This window comes from Rhinoraja longicauda, chromosome 8 (assembly GCF_053455715.1).
Source record: "Rhinoraja longicauda isolate Sanriku21f chromosome 8, sRhiLon1.1, whole genome shotgun sequence".
NCBI classification, from domain to species: Eukaryota; Metazoa; Chordata; class Chondrichthyes; order Rajiformes; family Arhynchobatidae; genus Rhinoraja; species Rhinoraja longicauda.
Window position 1 is genome coordinate 7,646,249 of NC_135960.1, and position 19,472 is coordinate 7,665,720.

General features: G+C 46.2%; 1 protein-coding gene across 4 annotated transcripts in view; it reads right to left on the reverse strand.

Annotated features, from left to right (window-relative positions):
- Window positions 1-19,472, reverse strand: part of gypc (glycophorin C (Gerbich blood group)) — a 110,494-nt gene that overhangs the window by 40,149 nt on the left and 50,873 nt on the right. The window contains exon 1 of one of the 4 annotated variants that reach the window (XM_078403315.1): window positions 14,882-14,985. The exons of the other annotated variants lie outside the window; for them this stretch is intronic. Coding sequence (XP_078259441.1) covers window positions 14,882-14,900 — 19 coding nt within the window. The 5' untranslated portion in view covers window positions 14,901-14,985. Of the gene's footprint in view, window positions 1-14,881; window positions 14,986-19,472 lie in introns of those variants that run through there. 4 annotated transcript variants of the gene reach the window in all.

Below are 19,472 nucleotides of genomic sequence, written 5' to 3' on the forward strand. Positions count from 1 at the left end.
AACCTACCCAACTTTATGACTTCCACCATTCAAGTTCCCTTTCGCAAATGATGTTCCTTCCGTCACACTATGTCATCTATGAAGGATTTGAACAATTATGTCAATATTTTTCTTTCGAGCCCCAAATCCCAATTCGAAAACAATTTTGCTGTTAAACTCCGAGTCTGAGACACATTCTCACAACTCAATATTCTTGTAATTTTGTTTCCTTAGAAGGATGACTTGCTTCCTAATGTTAACTACCATCTTGCGCACAGGGGGAACAAGTTATTCAATCCATTCACATCGAGGGGTTGATATCTATCATGTCCCAGTACAAATAATACTCTTCCTAGCCAAAGGTCACAAGATAAAGGCTAATATCTGTCGACCCGACAAGGAGGGATGGTATGAACCCTAAAACTCTCACCAACTTCTACAGATGAATCATAGAAAGCATTTTATTGGGATGCATTACAGCTTGGTTTGGGAACAGCTCCATCCAAGACCGCAAGAAATTGCAGCGAATGGTGGACCCAACCCAGACCATCGCACACACCAACCTCCCTTCTGTTGACTCTATTTCTACCTCACGCTGCTTCGGCAAGGCCAGCAGCATAATCAAGGACCAGTCGCACCCTGGCCACTCCCTCCTTCATGCAAAAGGCTCATAAGTGTGAAAACGCACACCTCCAGATTCAGCGACAGCTTCGTCCTAGCTGTTATCAGGCAACTGAATCAGCCTACCACAACCAGAGAGCAGTGTTGAACTGCTATCTACCTCTTTGGTGACCCTCGGTCTATGCTTGATTGGACTTTGGTGGCTTTACCTTCCTCTAAACGTAATTCCCTTATCATTTGAGGAAAAGCAGAGTTGTGAATCTGTGGAATTCTCTACCACAGAAGGCAGGAGGCCAATTCACTGGATGTGTTCAAGAGAGAGTTAGATTCAGCTCTTGGGTTTAAGGGAATGAAGGGATATGGGGAAAAAAAGCCGGAACGGGGTCCTGATTTGCGATGATCAACCATGATCATATTGAATCTGGTGCTGGCTCGGTGGTCGAATGGCCTCCTCCTGCACCTATTATCTATGTTTCTATGTTTCCATACATCTATGCATTGTAAATGGCTTGATTGTAATCATGTATTGTCTTTCTCCTGACTGGATACCTGTATGGACTTATATTCAATGGAATTTAGAAGGTTGAGAGGAGATCTGATAGAAACATATAAAACTCTTAAAGGATTGGACAGGCTAGATGCAGGAAAAATGTTCTAAAGTTGGGGGAGTCCAGAACCAGGGGTAGGCAATTTAGGAGTGAGATGAGGAAAAACTTTTTCACCCAGATAGTTGAGAATCTGTGGAATTCCCTGCCACAGAAGGCAGTGGGGGCCAATTCACTGGATGCATTCAAGAGGAAGTTAGATTTAGCTCTTAGGGCTAAAAGAATCAAGGGATATGGGGAAAATGCAGGAACGGGGTACTGATTTTAGTTGATCAGCCATGATCATATTGAATGGCGGTGCTGGCTTGATGGGCCAAATGGCCTATTCCCGCACCTATTTTTCTATCTTTCTAAGTTTGAGAAGTTAACCAGGGAGTCACGGAGGGATCGGTCTCTGAGGAAGGCGGAAAGGGACGGAGATGGGAAGATGTGACTAGTGGTGGGATCCCGTTGGAGGCGGTGAAAATGTCAGAGGATTATGTGCTGTAGGCGACAGCTGATGGGGTGAAAGGTGAGAACTAGGGAGACTCTGTCCCTCTTGCGACTGGCTGGAGGGGGAGCAAGAGCGGAGCTGCGGGATATCGAGCAGACATGTGTGGGCCCTCGTCTGTGATGGAAGACGGGAGTCCCCGATCCCTAAAGGACATCTCGGAGGCCCAGAAGCGGTTGGAGGCGGTTGGAGCAGCGTCCGGGCGGTAGGTTTAAAAACCCAGCGCGGGGTTTTGTTCACCCAGAGGCCCAGAAGCGGTTGGAGGCGGTTGGAGCAGCGTCCGGGCGGTAGGTTTAAAAACCCAGCGCGGGGCTTTGTTCACCCAGAGGCGGTTGGAGCGTTGGTGTAAAAACGTTCCCCACACACTTCAAAATAAGTGTTCTGGAGGAAGCCGCTGATTGGTGGAAGCGGACTAGAGGGAGCAGCTGATTGGGCGTAACCCCGGGGTTGTAATTCTGCTTTTTGTTCGTGCTTTTAGTTAAGGGTTCAGTGAGTTCAGGGTTCAGTGAGTTTAGGGTTCAGTGAGTTCAGGGTTCAGTGAGTTAAAGGTTCAGTGAGTTAAGGGTTCAGTGAGTTAAGGGTTCAGTGAGTTAAGGGTTCAGTGATTTAAGGGTTCAGTGAGTTAAGGGTTCAGTGAGTTAAGGGTTCAGTGAGTTAAGGGTTCAGTGAGTTAAGGGTTCAGTGAGTTCAGGGTTCAGTGAGTTCAGGGTTCAGTGAGTTCAGGGTTCAGTGAGTTAAGGGTTCAGTGAGTTAAGGGTTCAGTGCTTTTTAGTAAAGGTACAGTTTAAAGGATTAAGAGGGATTTGATTTAATTTGGGGGTAAGACATGTCAGATGAGATCGGCCCCGTGGAATGCTCATCCTGCAACATGTGGGAGATCAGGGATTTTGTCGGTGTCCCTGATGACTACGTGTGCAGGAAGTGTGTCCAGCTGCAGCTCCTGGCAAACCGCATTGAACGGTTGGAGCTGCGGTTGGACTCATTCTGGAGCATCCACGATGCTGAGAAGGTCGTGAATAGCACGTATAGTGAGTTGGCCACACCACAGGTAAAAGATAAGCGGACAGAAAGGAAACGGGTGGCCACTAGCCAGCGTAGCAGTAGGCAGGTAGTGCAGGAGCTCCCTGCGGTCATCTCCCTCCTAAACAGATATGCCATTTTGGATACTGTTGGGGGAGATGGCTCATCAGGGGAAGGCAGCAGCAGCCAAGTTCATGGCACCGTGGGTGGCTCTGCGGCAAAAGAGGGGAGGAAAAAGAGTGGAAGGGCTATAGTGATAGGGGATTCAATTGTAAGGGGAATAGATAGGCGTTTCTGCGGCCGCAAACAAGACTCCAGGATGGTATGTTGCCTCCCTGGTGCAAGGGTCAGGGATATCTCTGAGCGGCTGCAGGACATTCTGAAGGGGGAGGGTGAGCAGCCAGTTGTCGTGGTGCATGATGGCACCAACGATTTAGGTAAAAACCGGGATGAGGTCCTACAAGGTGAATTTAGAGAGCTAGGAGATAAACTAAAAAGTAGGATCTCAAAGGTAATAATCTCTGGATTACAACCAGTGCCACGTGCTAGTCAGAGTAGGAATAGGAGGATATTTCAGATGAATACGTGGCTTGAAAAATGGTGCAAGGGGGAGGGATTCAAATTTTTAGGACATTGGAACCAGTTCTGGGAGAGGTGGGACCAGTACAAACAGGACGGTCTGCACCTGAGCTGGAATGTAACCAATGTCCTAGGGGGAGTGTTTGCTAGTGCTGTCGGGGAGGATTTAAACTAATGTGGCAGGTGGGGTAGCGTTACTGGTTAGAGAGGAGATTAAAGCAGTGGAAAGGAAGGACATTAGCTTGGAGGAAGTGGAATCGATATGGGTAGAGCTACGAAACACTAAGGGGCAGAAAACGCTAGTGGGAGTTGTGTACAGGCCACCTAACAGCAGTAGTGAGGTTGGGGATGGCATCAAGCAGGAAATTAGAAATGCATGCACTAAAGGTGCAGCAGTTATAATGGGTGACTTCAATCTACATATAGATTGGGTGAACCAATGGCAGGGGTGCTGAGGAAGAGGATTTCTTGGAATGTTTGAGAGATGGTTTTCTAAACCAACATGTCGAGGAACCAACGAGAGAACAGGCCATTCTAGACTGGGTATTGAGTAATGAGGAAGGGTTAGTTAGCAGTCTTGTTGTGCGAGGCCCCTTGGGCAAGAGTGATCATAATATGGTAGAGTTCTTCATTAGGATGGAGAGTGACAAAGTCGATTCAGAAACAAGTGTTCTGAACTTAAAGAAAGAAAAGGGCGGCACGGTAGCGCAGCGGTAGAGTTGCTGCTTTACAGCGAATGCAGCGCCGGAGACTCAGGTTCGATCCTGACTACGGGTGCTGCACTGTAAGGAGTTTGTACGTTCTCCCCGTGACCTGCGTGGGTTTTCTCCGAGATCTTCGGTTTCCTCCCACACTCCAAAGACGTACAGGTATGTAGGTTAATTGGCTGGGTAAATGTAAAAATTGTCCCTAGTGGGTGTAGGATAGTGTTAATGTACGGGGATCACTGGGCGGCACGGACTTGGTGGGCCGAAAAGGCCTGTTTCCGGCTGTATGTGTATGGTATGGTATGGTATGGTAACTTTGAGGGTATGAGGCGTGAATTGTCCAAGATAGACTGGCGATTGATGCTGAAAGGGTTGACGGTGGACATGCAATGGAAGGCATTTAAAGGTCGCATAGATGAACTACAACAAGTGTTCATCCCAGTTTGGCAAAAGAACAATCCAGGAAAGGTAGTGCATCCGTGGCTAACAAGGGAAATCAAGGATAGTATTAAAACAAAAGATGAAGCATACAGATTAGCCAGAAAAAGTAGCATACCAGAGGACTGGGAGAAATTCAGAGTCCAGCAGAGGAGGACAAAGGGCTTAATTAGGAAAGGGAAAATAGAGTATGAGGGAAAACTGGCAAGGGACATAAAAACAGACTGCAAAAGCTTTTATAGATATGTCAAGAGAAAAAGATTAGTTAAGGCAAATGTAGGTCCCTTGCAGTCGGAAACAGGTGAATTGATCATAGGGAACAAGGAGATGGCAGACCAATTGAACAAATACTTTGGTTCTGTCTTCACTAAGGAAGACATAAACCGTCTGCCGGAAATAGCGGGGGACCGGTGGTCTAATGAGATGGAGGAACTGAGGGAAATCCAGGTTAGTCAGGAAGTGGTGTTCGGTAAATTAAATGGATTAAAGGCAGATAAATCCCCAGGGCCAGATAGGCTGCATCCCAGAGTGCTTAAGGAAGTAGCCTCAGAAATAGTGGCTGCATTAGTGATAATTTTTCAAAACTCTTTAGATTCTGGAGTAGTTCCTGAGGACTGGAGGGTAGCTAATGTAACCCCACTTTTTAAAAAGGGAGGGAGAGAGAAAACGGGGAATTATAGATCAGTTAGCCTAATATCGGTAGTGGGGAAAATGCTAGAGTCAGTTATTAAAAATGTGATAGCATCACATTTGGAAAGTGGTGAAATCATCGGACAAAGTCAGCATGGATTTACCAAAGGCAAATCATGTCTAACGAATCTTATAGAATTTTTCGAGGATGTAACTAGTAGAGTGGATAAGGGAGAACCAGTCGATGTGTTATATCTGGACTTTCAGAAGGCCTTCGACAAGGTCCCACATAGGAGATTGGTGTACAAACTTAAAGCACACGGTATTGAGGGTTCAGTTTTGAGGTGGATAGAAAATTGGTTGGCGGACAGGAAGCAAAGAGTAGGAATAAACGGGTCCTTTTCGGAATGGCAGGCAGTGACTAGTGGGGTACCGCAAGGCTCAGTGCTGGGACCCCAGTTATTTACAGTGTATATTAATGATTTGGATGAGGGAATTGAATCCAACATCTCTAAGTTTGCGAATGACACGAAGCTGGGTGGCAGTGTTAGCTGCGAGGAGGATGCTAGGAGGCTGCAGAGTGACTTGGATAGATTAGGCGAGTGGGCAAATGCATGGCAGATGCAATATAATGTGGATAAATGTGAGGTTATCCACTTTGGCGGCAAGAACAGGAAAGCAGAGTATTACCTGAATGGTGACCGATTGGGAGAAGGGGAGATGCAACGTGACCTGGGTGTCATGGTGCACCAGTCATTGAAAGCAAGCATGCAGGTGCAGCAGGCAGTGAAGAAAGCGAATGGTATGTTGGCATTCATAGCAAGAGGATTTGAGTTTAGGAGCAGGGAGGTTCTGCTGCAGTTGTACAGGGCCTTGGTGAGACCGCACCTGGAGTATTGTGTGCAGTTTTGGTCTCCTAACCTGAGGAAAGATGTTCTTGCCTTAGAGGGAGTACAGAGAAGGTTCACCAGATTAATCCCTGGGATGGCGGGACTTGCATATGAGGAAAGACTGGATAGACTGGGCTTGTACTCGCTGGAATTTAAAAGATTGAGGGGGGATCTTATAGAAACATATAAAATTCTTAAGGGGTTGGAGAGGCTAGATGCGGGAAGATTGTTCCCGATGTTGGGGGAGTCCAGAACCAGGGGTCACAGCTTAAGGATAAGGGGGAAGTCTTTTAGGACCGAGATGAGAAAATATTTCTTCACACAGAGAGTGGTGAGTCTGTGGAATTCTCTGCCACAGAAGGTAGTTGAGGCCAGTTCATTGGCTATATTTAAGAGGGAGTTAGATGTGGCCCTTTTTGCTAAAGGGATCAGGGGGTATGGAGAGAAGGCAGGTACAGGCTACTGAGCTGGATGATCAGCCATGATCATATTGAGTGGCAGTGCAGGCTCGAAGGGCCGAATGGCCTACTCCTGCACCTATTTTCTATGTTTCTGTTTCTATGTTTCTATGATGTAATTAGTGTGCTTACGTAATCACCCTCCCTTTAATGCTGTGATCACTACACTGAAGTCAAGAGATGCCTGGATCTCAAATGACATCCTTCATCTATATGTTGCATACAGTCTTTTGCATATTTACTTAGATTCAAGTTTCAGATTACAGGCAACCCCCACATCATGGCAATATAAAGTCACGCAGCATGAAAAGCAGGCCCAACTCATTCATACTAACTAGGGGTGCCAACTATCTCCCTCCCAAATAAGGGACAAAGGGTGACGTCACCTCCCCGCATCCCACGTGACCTCACCTAGTCAGCGGCCACCTGCTCCCGCTCCACCAATGGCGGCCGCCCAGGCCGGGAGGCAGGTTGCCACGCAACCTCCATTAGGCGGTGCCCAGGCCTCCAGACCTAGACTGCCTGGAGCTAAAATGTCGGAAACCTAGAGTGTCGAGCCTACAGCTGCCGGGCCTAATACTGTAGGTCCCAACAGTTTATAGACAATAGACAATAGACAATAGGTGCAGGAGGAGGCCATTCGGCCCTTCGAGCCAGCACCGCCATTCAATGTGATCATGGCTGATCATTCTTAATCAGTACCCCGTTCCTGCTTTCTCCCCATACCCCCTGACTCCGCTATCCTTAAGAGCTCTATCCAGCTCTCTCTTGAATGCATTCAGAGAATTGACCTCCACTGCCTTCTGAGGCAGAGAATTCCACAGATTCACAACTCTCTGATTGAAAAAGTTTTTCCTCATCTCAGTTCTAAATGGCCTACCCCTTATTCTTAAACTGTGGCCCCTTGTTCTGGACTCCCCCAACATTGGGAACATGTTTCCTACATCTAACGTGTCCAACCCCTTAATGATCTTATATGTTTCGATAAGATCTCCTCTCATCCTTCTAAATTCCAGTGTGGGTCCCAACACTCTAGGTTTCCGACATTTTAGCTCTGGACAGCCTAGGTCCGGTGGAGCAGGAGCATGTGGCCACTGGCTGGGTGAGATCACATGGGGCGCGGGGCGTTGATGTCACTCTTTGTCCCTTATTTGGGAGTGAGGGAGTTGGCAACCCTACTACTACGGGGCAAGGGACAAACAAATTTAGCCCAAAATACGGGATGTCCCGGCTAATACGGGACAGTTGGCAACCCTAATACCAACAGTGAGGACCATTCTAGACTAGTCCCACCCGCCCGCATTTGACCCACATGACTCAAAACCTTTTCTATCCACTTTCGGGTAACAGAATTTACAAATCCCTACCTACAAATTTGATATATAGAAAACTCCCTCACAGAATTTTTGAATAATGTAAAACACACTATTCCCTTTTCAACGTGTTTTTTTAAAATGTGGAGACAGCTTTGTGTTACAGGAAATCGTGATATGGACAATTTTCTCGGAATGCAACTTTAGACCTTCAAAATAACCTGGGTCATTTGTATACACAGTAAAAAATTATCTCAAGTTGAAACACTCTTTCACTCTATAGTGTGAATCCCATTGACAACTCTCCAAAGACGTACAGGTCTGTAGGTTAATTGGCTTGGTATAAATGTTAAAATTGCCCCCAGTGCAGGATACTGTTAACATGTGGAGATCGCTGGTCAGTACGGACTCGGTGGACCGAAGGGCCTGTGTCCGTGCTCTATCTCTAAACTAAACCAAAACATGACATTCTTTGAAGGTGGTGGATGTGGAAAAGGGTGGGTATTAGATTGGAAGGGAATGATTCGGGACATACTGTCAGCAATTGAATGAAAAAATAGGCAATAGACAATAGACAATAGGTGCAGGAGTAAGCCATTCGGCCCTTTGAGCCAGCACCACCATTCAATGTGATCATGGCTGATCATTCACAATCAGTACCCCGTTCCTGCCTTCTCCCCATACCCCCTGACTCCGCTATCCTTAAGAGCTCTATCTAGCTCCCTCTTGAATGCATTCAGAGAAATGACCTCCACTGCCTTCTGAGGCAGAGAATTCCACAGATTTACAACTCTCTGACTGAAAAAGCTCTAAATGGCCTACCCCTTATTCTTAAACTGGGGCCCCTGGTTCTGGACTCCCCCAACATTGGGAACATGTTTCCTGCCTCTAACGTGTCCAACCCCTTAAAAAGAGAAAATTATCTACATTTTGTTGAAAGTGATATCTCTCACTGACTCAAAGTTAGCTTGTTCTATGGCTTCCCCAGTTTAACTCTTAATTAACTTAATTCATACATTTTGCAAAAACAATCCTATGGGTTATATAACATGTATTATGACCAAACTCCATGAAGCATGTTATTTGTATGCAGATTTTCCATCTCTTTATATTTAAAAAAAATACAGCAATGCATTTAAAGTATTACTGGAGAGGTTCACTCCAGTACTTTAACGCACCCTGTATCTGTATTCTGTGTAGGCTGCTTGATTGTAGTCTTTCCTTTGACTGGATAGCATGGAAACAAAAGCTTTTCACTTGTACCTTGTTACATATGGCAATATTAAACTAATCCAAACGGTGGTGGTACGAAGGGCAATTTGCCCTCCTCCTGTTTCTATTCTGAAGAAATATCGCAAAATGCAGTCTGAAGAAGGGTCTTGACCCGAAACGTCACCTATTCCTTTTCTCCAGAGATGCTGCCTGACTCGCTGAGTTACTCCAGTTTTTTGTGTCTATCTTCTATTCTGAAGTTGAGCTTTTCAGCCTATCATAATTACAACAATGTTTTGATGACAGAATTGAAGGTCCTATGTTTCTTAACCCAAGTCCCGACCCAAAACCTCACTCACCCTTTTTCTCCAGAGGGTCTGAAGAAGGGTCCTGACCCAAGACGTCACCCATCCATTTTCTCCAGAGATGCTGCCTGACCCGCTGAGTTACTCCAACACTTGGTGTCTAACTTCAGTATAAATCAGCATCTGCAGTTTGGCATCTGCAGTCTGAAGTAGGGTCTCAACCCATAACGTCACCCATCCCTTCTCTCCAGAAATGCTGCCTGTCCCAGAGTTACTCCAGCATTTTGTGTCTATCTGCAGTTTCTTTCTACACTCCCCCACAAACTATTAGTTTCACTCAACCATTAGAACAGTAAGCACAGGCTCACTTGATATTTGTTGCAAACCCTTTCAACTTAAGTCATCCGACACTTTCACCTCAAAAGGATCAGTAAAGAAATCTGTTTAATTCACAAAAAAAAGGCCAGCTGTAAACACGTTTGGAGAGAAGGAATGGGTGACGTTTCGGGTCGAGACCCTTCTTCAGACTGAGAGTCAGGGGAGAGGGAGACACAGAGATATGGAAGGGCAAGGTGTGAAAATGAAATATCAAAGGGGACAGAGTTCAAGGAAAATGTAGAATAGATCATTGTTAGCTCGGGGAAGGTGGAGGGGCAAGGTGTGCCAAGAGATGTGTTCTGTATTCATTATGACTTGCTGGGCAGATAAAGGAGCATTGATGCCAAGTGTTCAAAATGGAAATACAGTGTAACCTATTCTGCATTATATCAGTGACGCTATGCAAAAATCATCTTTTGTTGACTTTTGAACATCAAGGTCATCGAAAAAAAAAGTTATTTAAATGCAAATTCCTTCAGGGATCCACAAGATAGCAGAACAGTCAAATTAGTTTCCATAAAACAAAAACATGTCACATTTATTTGGGCTCAATAGGGACTCAGTCCAACAACCAAATTTCTGTATTAAAAAGATTCGTGAACTTTGGCTCAGACTTTCCATATTTAATCTAAAACAGATGTCGCTGGATTCAAGAGTTATTAAAATGGCAAATGCGCAGTGCGTTTGCCAAAAAACATCATATTTAATATCAATTTACACTGATTAGCCGTTAGAACAATAAGCTACACAATGTTTACGTTGGCCGTTTTAGTTTTTCATTCATAAGGTCATGAGGTCATAAGTGATAGGAGAAGAATTAGGCCATTCAGCCCATCAAGTCTACTCTGCCATCCAATCATGGCTGATTTATCTCTTCCTCCTAACCCCATTCGCCTGTCTTCCCCCGTGCCAATCAAGAATCTATCCATCTGTTTCTGTTTCTGTTTCTGTTTCTGTTTTCTACTGGACAACCACCAACAGCTGGGCTATCTCGCCCAGACTGAAGGGTCTTGACCCAAAACGTCGGCCACTCCTCTCCAGAGATGCTGCCTGTCCCGCTGAGTTACACCAGCATTTTGTGTCTTCCTTCGATTTAAACCAGCATCTGCAGTTCCTTCCTACACAAGAATCTATCTAACTCTACCTTAAAAATATCCATTGACGGCCTGACACAGCCATCCGTGGCAAAGATTTCCACAAATTCACCACCCTCTGACGAAATAAATTCCATTTCACACTTAAAATTCCATTTTATAACAAATTAATCCAATGACTAAACCGTTATTCACTAGGGCACAAAATACTGGAGTAACTCGGGTTAGACAACATCTGTGGAGAACATGTCTAGGTCTCGCTTCGCACCGAGACCCTTCTTCGGACTCTATTCTCCAGTCTGGAGAAGAGTTCTGACCTGAAACATCACCTATCCAGGTTCTCCAGAGATGCTGCCTGACCCGCTGAGTTACTCATGGTATAAGAAAATAACTGCAGATGCTGGTACAAATCGAAGGTATTTATTCACAAAATGCTGGAGTAACTCAGCAGGTCAGGCAGCATCTCGGGAGAGAAGGAATGGGTGATGTTTCGGGTCGAGACCCTTCTTCAGACTGAAGAAGGGTCTCGACCCGAAACGTCACCCATTCCTTCTCTCCCGAGATGCTGCCTGACCTGCATTTTGTGAATAAATACCGCTGAGTTACTCATAAACTCTGTGTCCTTTTGTGCATTAACCAGCATCTGCAGTTATTTATTTCTACCATGCTGTTATGCGCTAGATTTGTTACAAAACAAGTTACCAGTTAGTGACCCTAAATACAAAAAGCAACCTGCAGATAAATGCCAATCAAATCAATCTTGGTCCAGATTCGATAATAAAACTTGTCAAAAAGATAAAGGGAATAAAATGAGAATGTTTCTTTGAGGTAGAAAAATAAAAAAGGTTTCCCACCTGGTCTCACTTTATACACCCCATTGTCCATACTACAACCTATATCAAGTAGGTACTCCAAAGACGTACAGGTTTGTAGGTTAATTGACTCGGCAACATGTAAAAATTGTCCCTAGTGGGTGTAGGATAGTGTTAGTGTGTGGGGATCGCTGGGCGGCGCAGACCCGGTGGGCCGAAGGGCCTGTTTCTGCGCTGTATCTCTAAATCTAAAATCTAAATCTAAAAGTAACTCCTGCATCGCTGGCAACAAAGGATGGATGACTTTGAGTCTGACGAAGGGTCTCGACACAAAACGTCACCTATTCCTTTCCTGCAGAGATGCTGCCTGACCCGCTGAGTTATTCCACCATTTTGTGTCTGTCATCGGTGTAAGTCAGGATCTGCAGCTCCTTCTTGCAGTTCTAATTAGAAACCTCAACAATAGAGGATGGGGTGAAACTTATGAAGAACGTGCAAAGCAAGTCAGAGGGGTGGTGAATCCGTAGAATTCTTTGCCGCAGAAGACTGTGGAGGCCAAGTCAGTGGGTGTCTTTGGGTCAAGTCAAATCAAGTCAATTTTATTTGTATAGCACATTTAAAAACAACCCACGTTGACCAGAGTGCTGTACATCAGTTCAGGTACTAGGAACGAACATACAATGGCACACAAACATAACAGCACATACATAAACAGTTCACAGCGCCCCTTCAGAGGGCCTCAAACGCTAGGGAGTAGAAGTAGGTTTTGAGCCTGGACTTAAAGGAGTCGATGGAGGGGGCAGTTCTGATGGGGAGAGGGATGCTGTTCCACAGTCTAGGAGCTGCAACCGCAAAAGCGCGGTCACCCCTGAGCTTAAGCCTAGACCGCGGGATAGTCAGTAGCCCCAAGTCGCCCAACCTGAGGGACCTGGAGATAGATAGACTCTTGATTAGTATGGGTGTCAGGGGTTATGGGGAGAGACAGATCAGCCATGACTGAATGGCAGAGTAGAGCTGATGGGCCGAATGGTCTAATTCTGCTCCGAAAGCTCATGGCCAAATCCATCCTTCCCATGGAGGGTGGCTTCATCCAAGGTTTGGGCTCCGATGTAATCCCATATATGGAGAATTATTTTGATTTAGATCAGGAGTGAATGTGCAGCCATGATTATTTATTAGTTATTACTTCCATAAATGTTCATGCCCTACACAGTGGGATAACGTTACAACAGTCCTTCAAGCTTAAGAAAGCCTTGAGGATTTGCTCATGGAATGATAAGTTGCCTTCTTGGCTTCACCCCTTTATACATTTCTTCACCAAACTATAGAAGGGACCACAATTCATTCAGAGTAGCTTGTAGATCGGGACCTGGGCTCTCCGAACCCAACGTACATAAGAAATGATATACTGCTAGATGGAGGATAATAATCGCATTGTAAGCTCGTAGCTCTTGAAGAATAGGAAACAGTTTCTGTCAGCTGCCACCATATTTAACATCGCCATACAAACCACCTACTAGTCCACACTAGTGATCAAGTTTAATATCGCCTTTAAGTACGTGCGGATTTTCAATCTGTTATTTATTGGGTTATCATTATTGTCACATGTACTTACAGGATCTTATAGAAACATATAAAATTCTTAAGGGATTGGACAGGCTAGATGCAGGAAAAATGTTCCCAATGTTGGGGGAGTCTAGAACCAGGGGGGTCACAGTTTAAGGCCATTTAGGACTGAGATGAGGAAAAACTTTTTCACCCAAAGAGTTGTGAATCTGTGGAATTCTCTGCCACAGAAAGCAGTGGAGGTCAATTCAATGGATGTTTTCAAGAGAGAGTTAGATATAGTTCTTTGGGCTAACGGAATCAAGGGATATGGGGAGAAAGCAGGAATGGGGTACTGATTTTGGATGATCAGCCATGATCATATTGAATGGCTCAAAGGGCCGAACGGCCTCCTCCTGCACCTATTTTCTATGTTTCTATGTTCCGAGGTACAGTGAAAAGCCTTGCTGGGTATGCAATCCAAATCAAATACAATCCAAAAATACTGTACATGAATAAAAAGGGACCCCACCTGAAATGTGACCTATCCATTTTCACCAGAGATGCTGCCTGAGCCGCTGAGTTACTCCAGCAATTGATGGCCTGCACCTATTGTCTATCATGGCTGATCATCCAAAATCAGCATCCCGTTCCTGCTGTCTCCTTTGAATAGACAATAGACAATAGGTGCAGGAGGAGGCCATTCGGCCCTTCGAGCCAGCACCGCCATTCAATGTGATCATGGCTGATCATTCTCAATCAGTACCCCGTTCCTGGCTTCTCCCCATACCCCCTGACTCCGCTATCCTTAAGAGCTCTATCTAGCTCTCTCTTGAATGCATTCAGAGAATTGGCCCCCACTGCCTCCTGAGGCAGAGAATTCCACAGATTCACAACTCTCTGACTGAAAAAGTTTTTCCTCATCTCAGTGATTGAAAGCACATTGGTTCCCAGGGAGTCAGGAAATTGGACCATTCTCCACAGGCCTGCCCACCACGTACGCATAAATAATATTTTATGTAAACATCATTCAAAAAGAGTGCCAAGCGAAACTAAAATATTTTCACATTGCGATACTCTTGTTTCCTCACCTTTACAATCAAGGAAAGGGTAGGAAGCTGCAGTTTCCTGTGTTGGGAGCTGAATTGGCTGTTACTCCCACGACATAAACAACTAGCCAAACAATGCCATAGTGCGTCATGAATCAGCCAGTTACACACAAGTAGGAAATTACTGGGATTTATTTTACTCCCCTATGTTAGCATGGACAGGGTTGCCAACTTCCTCACTCCCAAATACGGGACAAAGGGTGACATCAGCGCCCCGCGCCTCACGTGACTTCAACAAGCCAGCAACCACGTGCTCCCGCTCCACCAATGGCGGCCGCCCGGGCCGGGAGGCGGGTTGCTATGCAACCTCCTTCAGGCGGCGCCCAGGCCTACAGTGTCCTTTGTAGGGCCTACAGCGCCGTCCGGGCCTACAGCCCCATCCGGGCCTACAGTGCTCGGGCCTACAGCACCGTCCGGGCCTACAGCGCCGTCCGGGCCTACAGCGCCGTCCGGGCCTACAGTGCTCGGGTCTACAGCGCCATCCGGGCCTAATACAGGACAAGGGCGGCCCCGTACGGACAAACCAATTCAGCTCAAAATACGGGATGTCCCGGCTAATACGGGACAGTTGGCAACCCTATGTATAGTACACACATCTGTAATCATGTTTAGTACAAGGAGGATACCTTCTTAAAATGCCTCCCCTCTTATTGTACATCCCAATTGAAATCCCAAGTTATTTCCAAGCAGCATTACCTGGGAATGTGGTGGTCATTGTTCACTTGTAGCAGGTCACCCCGGAGCAAGAGGTGAAGCCAAGTCAACGCCAACCCTGCTGTGGCTTTCAGTGAGGAGGCAGAGTAATAGTACGTGGCCGCTGGCTGGGTGAGTCACCTAGGGCGTGGGGCAGTGACATCGCCCTTTGTCCCTTCTTTGGGAGTGAGGAAGTTGACAACCCTACTAATACGGGACAAACCAATTTAGCCCAAAATACGGGATGTCCTGGCTAATATGGGACAGTTGGCAACCCTCGGCATGGATAAGGCCAACATTTAATGCCCATCTTGAATCGTCCCTGGGTTACAAGCAACTGCTCACCATGTTTCAAAACATGGACTGGCATAAGATGAAAGAATGGGTCGACTGGGCTTATACTCACTGGAATTTAGAAGGATGAGAGGGGATCTTATAGAAATATAAAACTATTAAGGGATTGGGCAGGTGCAGAAAAAATGTTCCCAATATTGGGGGAGTCCAGAACCAGGGGTCACAATTTAAGAATATGGGGTAGACCATTTAGGACTGAGATGAGGACCTTGCGTTCTCTTTGTATCCTTCTGTATCTCCAGTTTCCCTCTCCCCGACTGTCTGAAGAATGGCCTCCACCCGAAAAGTCACCCATTCCTTTTCTCCGGAGATGTTGCCTGTCCTGCATTTTGTGTCTACCTTTGGTGTAAACCAGCATCTGCAGTTCCTTCCTACACAATAAAGAACCATTGATGTTTTATAGAAAATAGTTTCAGGAGCTCTTAAGGATAGCGGAGTCAGGGGGTATGGGGAGAAGGCAGGAACGGGGTACAGATTCAGAACGATCAGCCATGATCACATTGAATGGAGGTGCTGGCTCGAAGGGCTGAATGGCCTCCTCCTGCACCTATTGTCTATTGAGTGGGCCATTCAGCCCTTCGAGCCAGCACCGCCATTCAATATGATCATGGCTGATCGTGCAGAATCAGTACCCTGTTCCTGCTTTTTCCACATGTCCCTTGATTCCGTTAGCCCTAAGAGCAAGATCTAACTGTCACTCTTGAATACATCCAGTGAATTGACCTCCACTGCCCTCTGTGGCAGAGAATTCCACAGATTCACAACTCTCTGGGTGAAAAAGTTTTTTCTCACCTCAGTTTTAAATGGCCTCCCCTTTATTCTTAGACCTTGGCCCTTGGTTCTGGACTCCAATGTTGGGAACATTTTTCCTGCATCGAGCTTGTCCAGTCCTTTCATAATTTTATACCTCTACTTGAAGTTAGAGGTGTTCATCGACTGGGTTGCAAGCTGCTGAAAGAAAATATGAGGTGCTGCTCCTGACCCGAGATGCATTGTAGTTGAACTGGAACATTTGGTTTAGTTTAGTGATACAGCGCGATAACAGGCCCATGACCAGCGATCCCCATACATTAACAGGTGTCACAAAATGCTGGAGTAACTCAGCAGGTCAGGCAGCATCTCAGGAGAGAAGGAATGGGTGACGTTTCGGGTCGAGACCCTTCAATGACCCGAACGTCACCCATTCCTTCTCTCCCGAGATGCTGCCTGACCTGCTGAGTTACTCCAGCATTTTGTGATATCTTCGATTTGTACCAGCATCTGCAGTTATTTTCCTACACATCCATACATTAACACTATCCTACACACACTGGGGACAATTTACATTTATACTAGGCACAATCTACATTATAGCCAATTAACCTACGAACACTAACACTATCCTACACACACTAGGGACAATTTACATTTATACTCGGCACAATCTACACTATAGCCAATTAACCTACGAACCTGTACATCTTTGGAGTGTGAGAGGAAACTGGAGCATGCGGGGAAAACCCATGCAGGTCACGGGGAGAACGTACAAACTCCATACAGACAGTACCCGTAGTCAGGATCGAATTCAGGTCTCTGGCACTGCAAGGCAGTAACTCTACCGATGCGCCACCGTGCGGCCCTCAAGGTCCTGGAGGACAAGTTTCTGCACCACAAGAGGGATGCCTATTTTATTTAATCACTGCTTACCACAGTCGAGTCCTGTGCCATAGCTTTACATGGTTCACAGCTCATACAATACTCCTGGCACTTTCTTCTACACTCCTGCTCCAGCTCAAAGTGTTTGTAGGAAGGAACTGCAGATGCAGGTTCAAACCGAAGATAGGCACAAAAAGCTGGAGTAACTCAGCGGGTCAGGGAGCATCTCTGGAGAAAGGGAATAGGTGGCGTTTCCGAAGAAGGGTCTCGACTAGCGGTGCCAACTATCTCACTCCCAAATACGGGACAAGGTGACATCACCGCCCCGCGCCCCACGTGACCTCGCCCAGCCAGCGGCCATGTTCTCCCGCTCCACCAATGGCAGCCGCCCGGGCCGGGAGGCGGGTTGCTAGGCAACCTCCGTCAGGCGGCACCCAGGCCTCCGGACCTAGACTGTCCGAAGCTAAAATGTCGGAAACCTAGAGTGTCGGGAGGGACCTAAATTGTCGAGACCTACAGCGCCCGGGCCTACAGCGAACCCCAGGCCTAATACGAGACAAGGACGATCCACTACTGGACAAACCAATTTAGCCCAAAATACAGGATGTCTCGGCTAATACGGGACAGTTGGCAACCCTAGTCTCGATCCAAAAAGGCACCTATTCCTTTTCTCCAGAGACGTTCGCTGTCCGACCCGCTGAGTTACTCCAGCACTTTGTGCCCATCTCCAGCTCGAAATTTGCCTTGAAAGTGAAGACACTTTATCGTCCCGATTCATTTTGGAATTACTTGAACTTTATAATCTGACTGACACCATGAAGGAATTTAGCTTTACAACTACCAGAGGCCAACACAAATCAAGTTTATCTTTGGATCTAGCCTTCATCAGGAATGCCAAATACCAAGACAAGATCATAAACAGCACACAAAGAACATCTCATCTGGAACACAACCCGTCATCCTTAACTAGCCCGGCCTTTATGTGACACTGGACCCTCAGCAATGTGGTTAACCCTTATCCAACCTGCACCAAGCAAGCAAACAAAAGAAACAGACACAAAGTAAATCAGCGGGCCAGGCAGCATCTCTGGAGAAAATGGATAGGTGACATTTTGGATCGGGACTCTTCTTCAGAATGTCCCAAAGAGTTACTCCAGCACTTTGCGTCTCTCTTTGGTATAAACTCGCACCACAAGCAAAAGAAACCTCAGCTTAGGTTAGAGATGGGCCCTTCGGCCCATCGAGCCTGTGCCGACCTGTGATCACCCATACACTAGCAGATTTCCCTACATACTAGGAACAATTCACAGAGCTCAATTAATCTGCAAACCTGCACGTCTTTGGGATTCGGGAGGAAGCCGGAGCACCCGGAGAAGACCTATGGAGTCACAAGGAGAACGTACAAACTCCATACAGACAGCAGCTGTAATCAGGATCGAACCCGGGCCTCCGGCGCTGTGAGGCAGTAACTCTACCCATGTGCCACTGATGTTCCCCGTGATTTGTATTGTAATGGAGACTAGCAGCGCACTGTCAATAAGCAAAATAATGCTTGAGCCTGCAATTCAATTGTGAATGAACAATTCAATTCAATTCCACAAATTCTTTTATGAATGGATTGTGAATGGCTTGATTGTAATTTAGAAACATAGAAACATAGAAAATAGGTGCAGGAGGAAGCCATTCGGCCCTACGAACCAGCACCACCATTCATTGTGATCATGGCTGATCGTCCACAATCAATAAGCCTGCCTTCTCCCCATATCCTTTGATTCCACTAGCCCCTAGAGCTCTATCTAACTCTCTCTTAAATCCATCCAGTGATTTGGCTTCCACTGCCCTCTGTGGCAGAGAATTCCACAAATTCACAACTCTCTGGGTGAAAAAGTTCCTTCTCATCTCAGTTTTAAATGGCCTCCCCTTTATTCTAAGACTGTGGCCCCTGGTTCTGGACTCCCCCAACATTGGGAACATTTTTCCTGCATCTAGCTTGTCCAGTCCTTTTATAATTTTATATGTTTCTATAAGATCCCCTCTCATCCTTCTAAACTCCAGTGAATACAAGCCTAACTCCAGTGAATACAAGCCAGTAATAGAAACATAGACACATAGAAAATAGGTGCAGGAGTAGGCCATTCGGCCCTTCGAGCCTGCACCGCCATTCAATATGATCATGGCTGATCATCCAACTCAGTATCCCGTACCTGCCTTCTCTCCATACCCCCTGATCCCTTTAGCCAAAAGTGCCACATCTAACTCCCTCTTAAATATAGCCAATGAACTGGCCTCAACTACCTTCTGTGGCAGAGAATTCCACAGACTCACCACTCTGTGTGAAAAAAAACTTTTTCATCTCGGTCCTAAAAGACTTCCCCCTTATCCTTAAACTGTGACCCCTTGTTCTGGACTTCCCCAACATCGGGAACAATCTTCCTGCATCTAGCCTGTCCAACCCCTTAAGAATTTTGTAAGTTTCTATAAGATCCCCCCTCAATCTTCTAAATTTCAGCGAGTACAAGCCGAGTCTATCCAGTCTTTCTTCATATGAAAGTCCTGCCATCCCAGGAATCAATCTGGTGAACCTTCTCTGTACTCCCTCTATGGC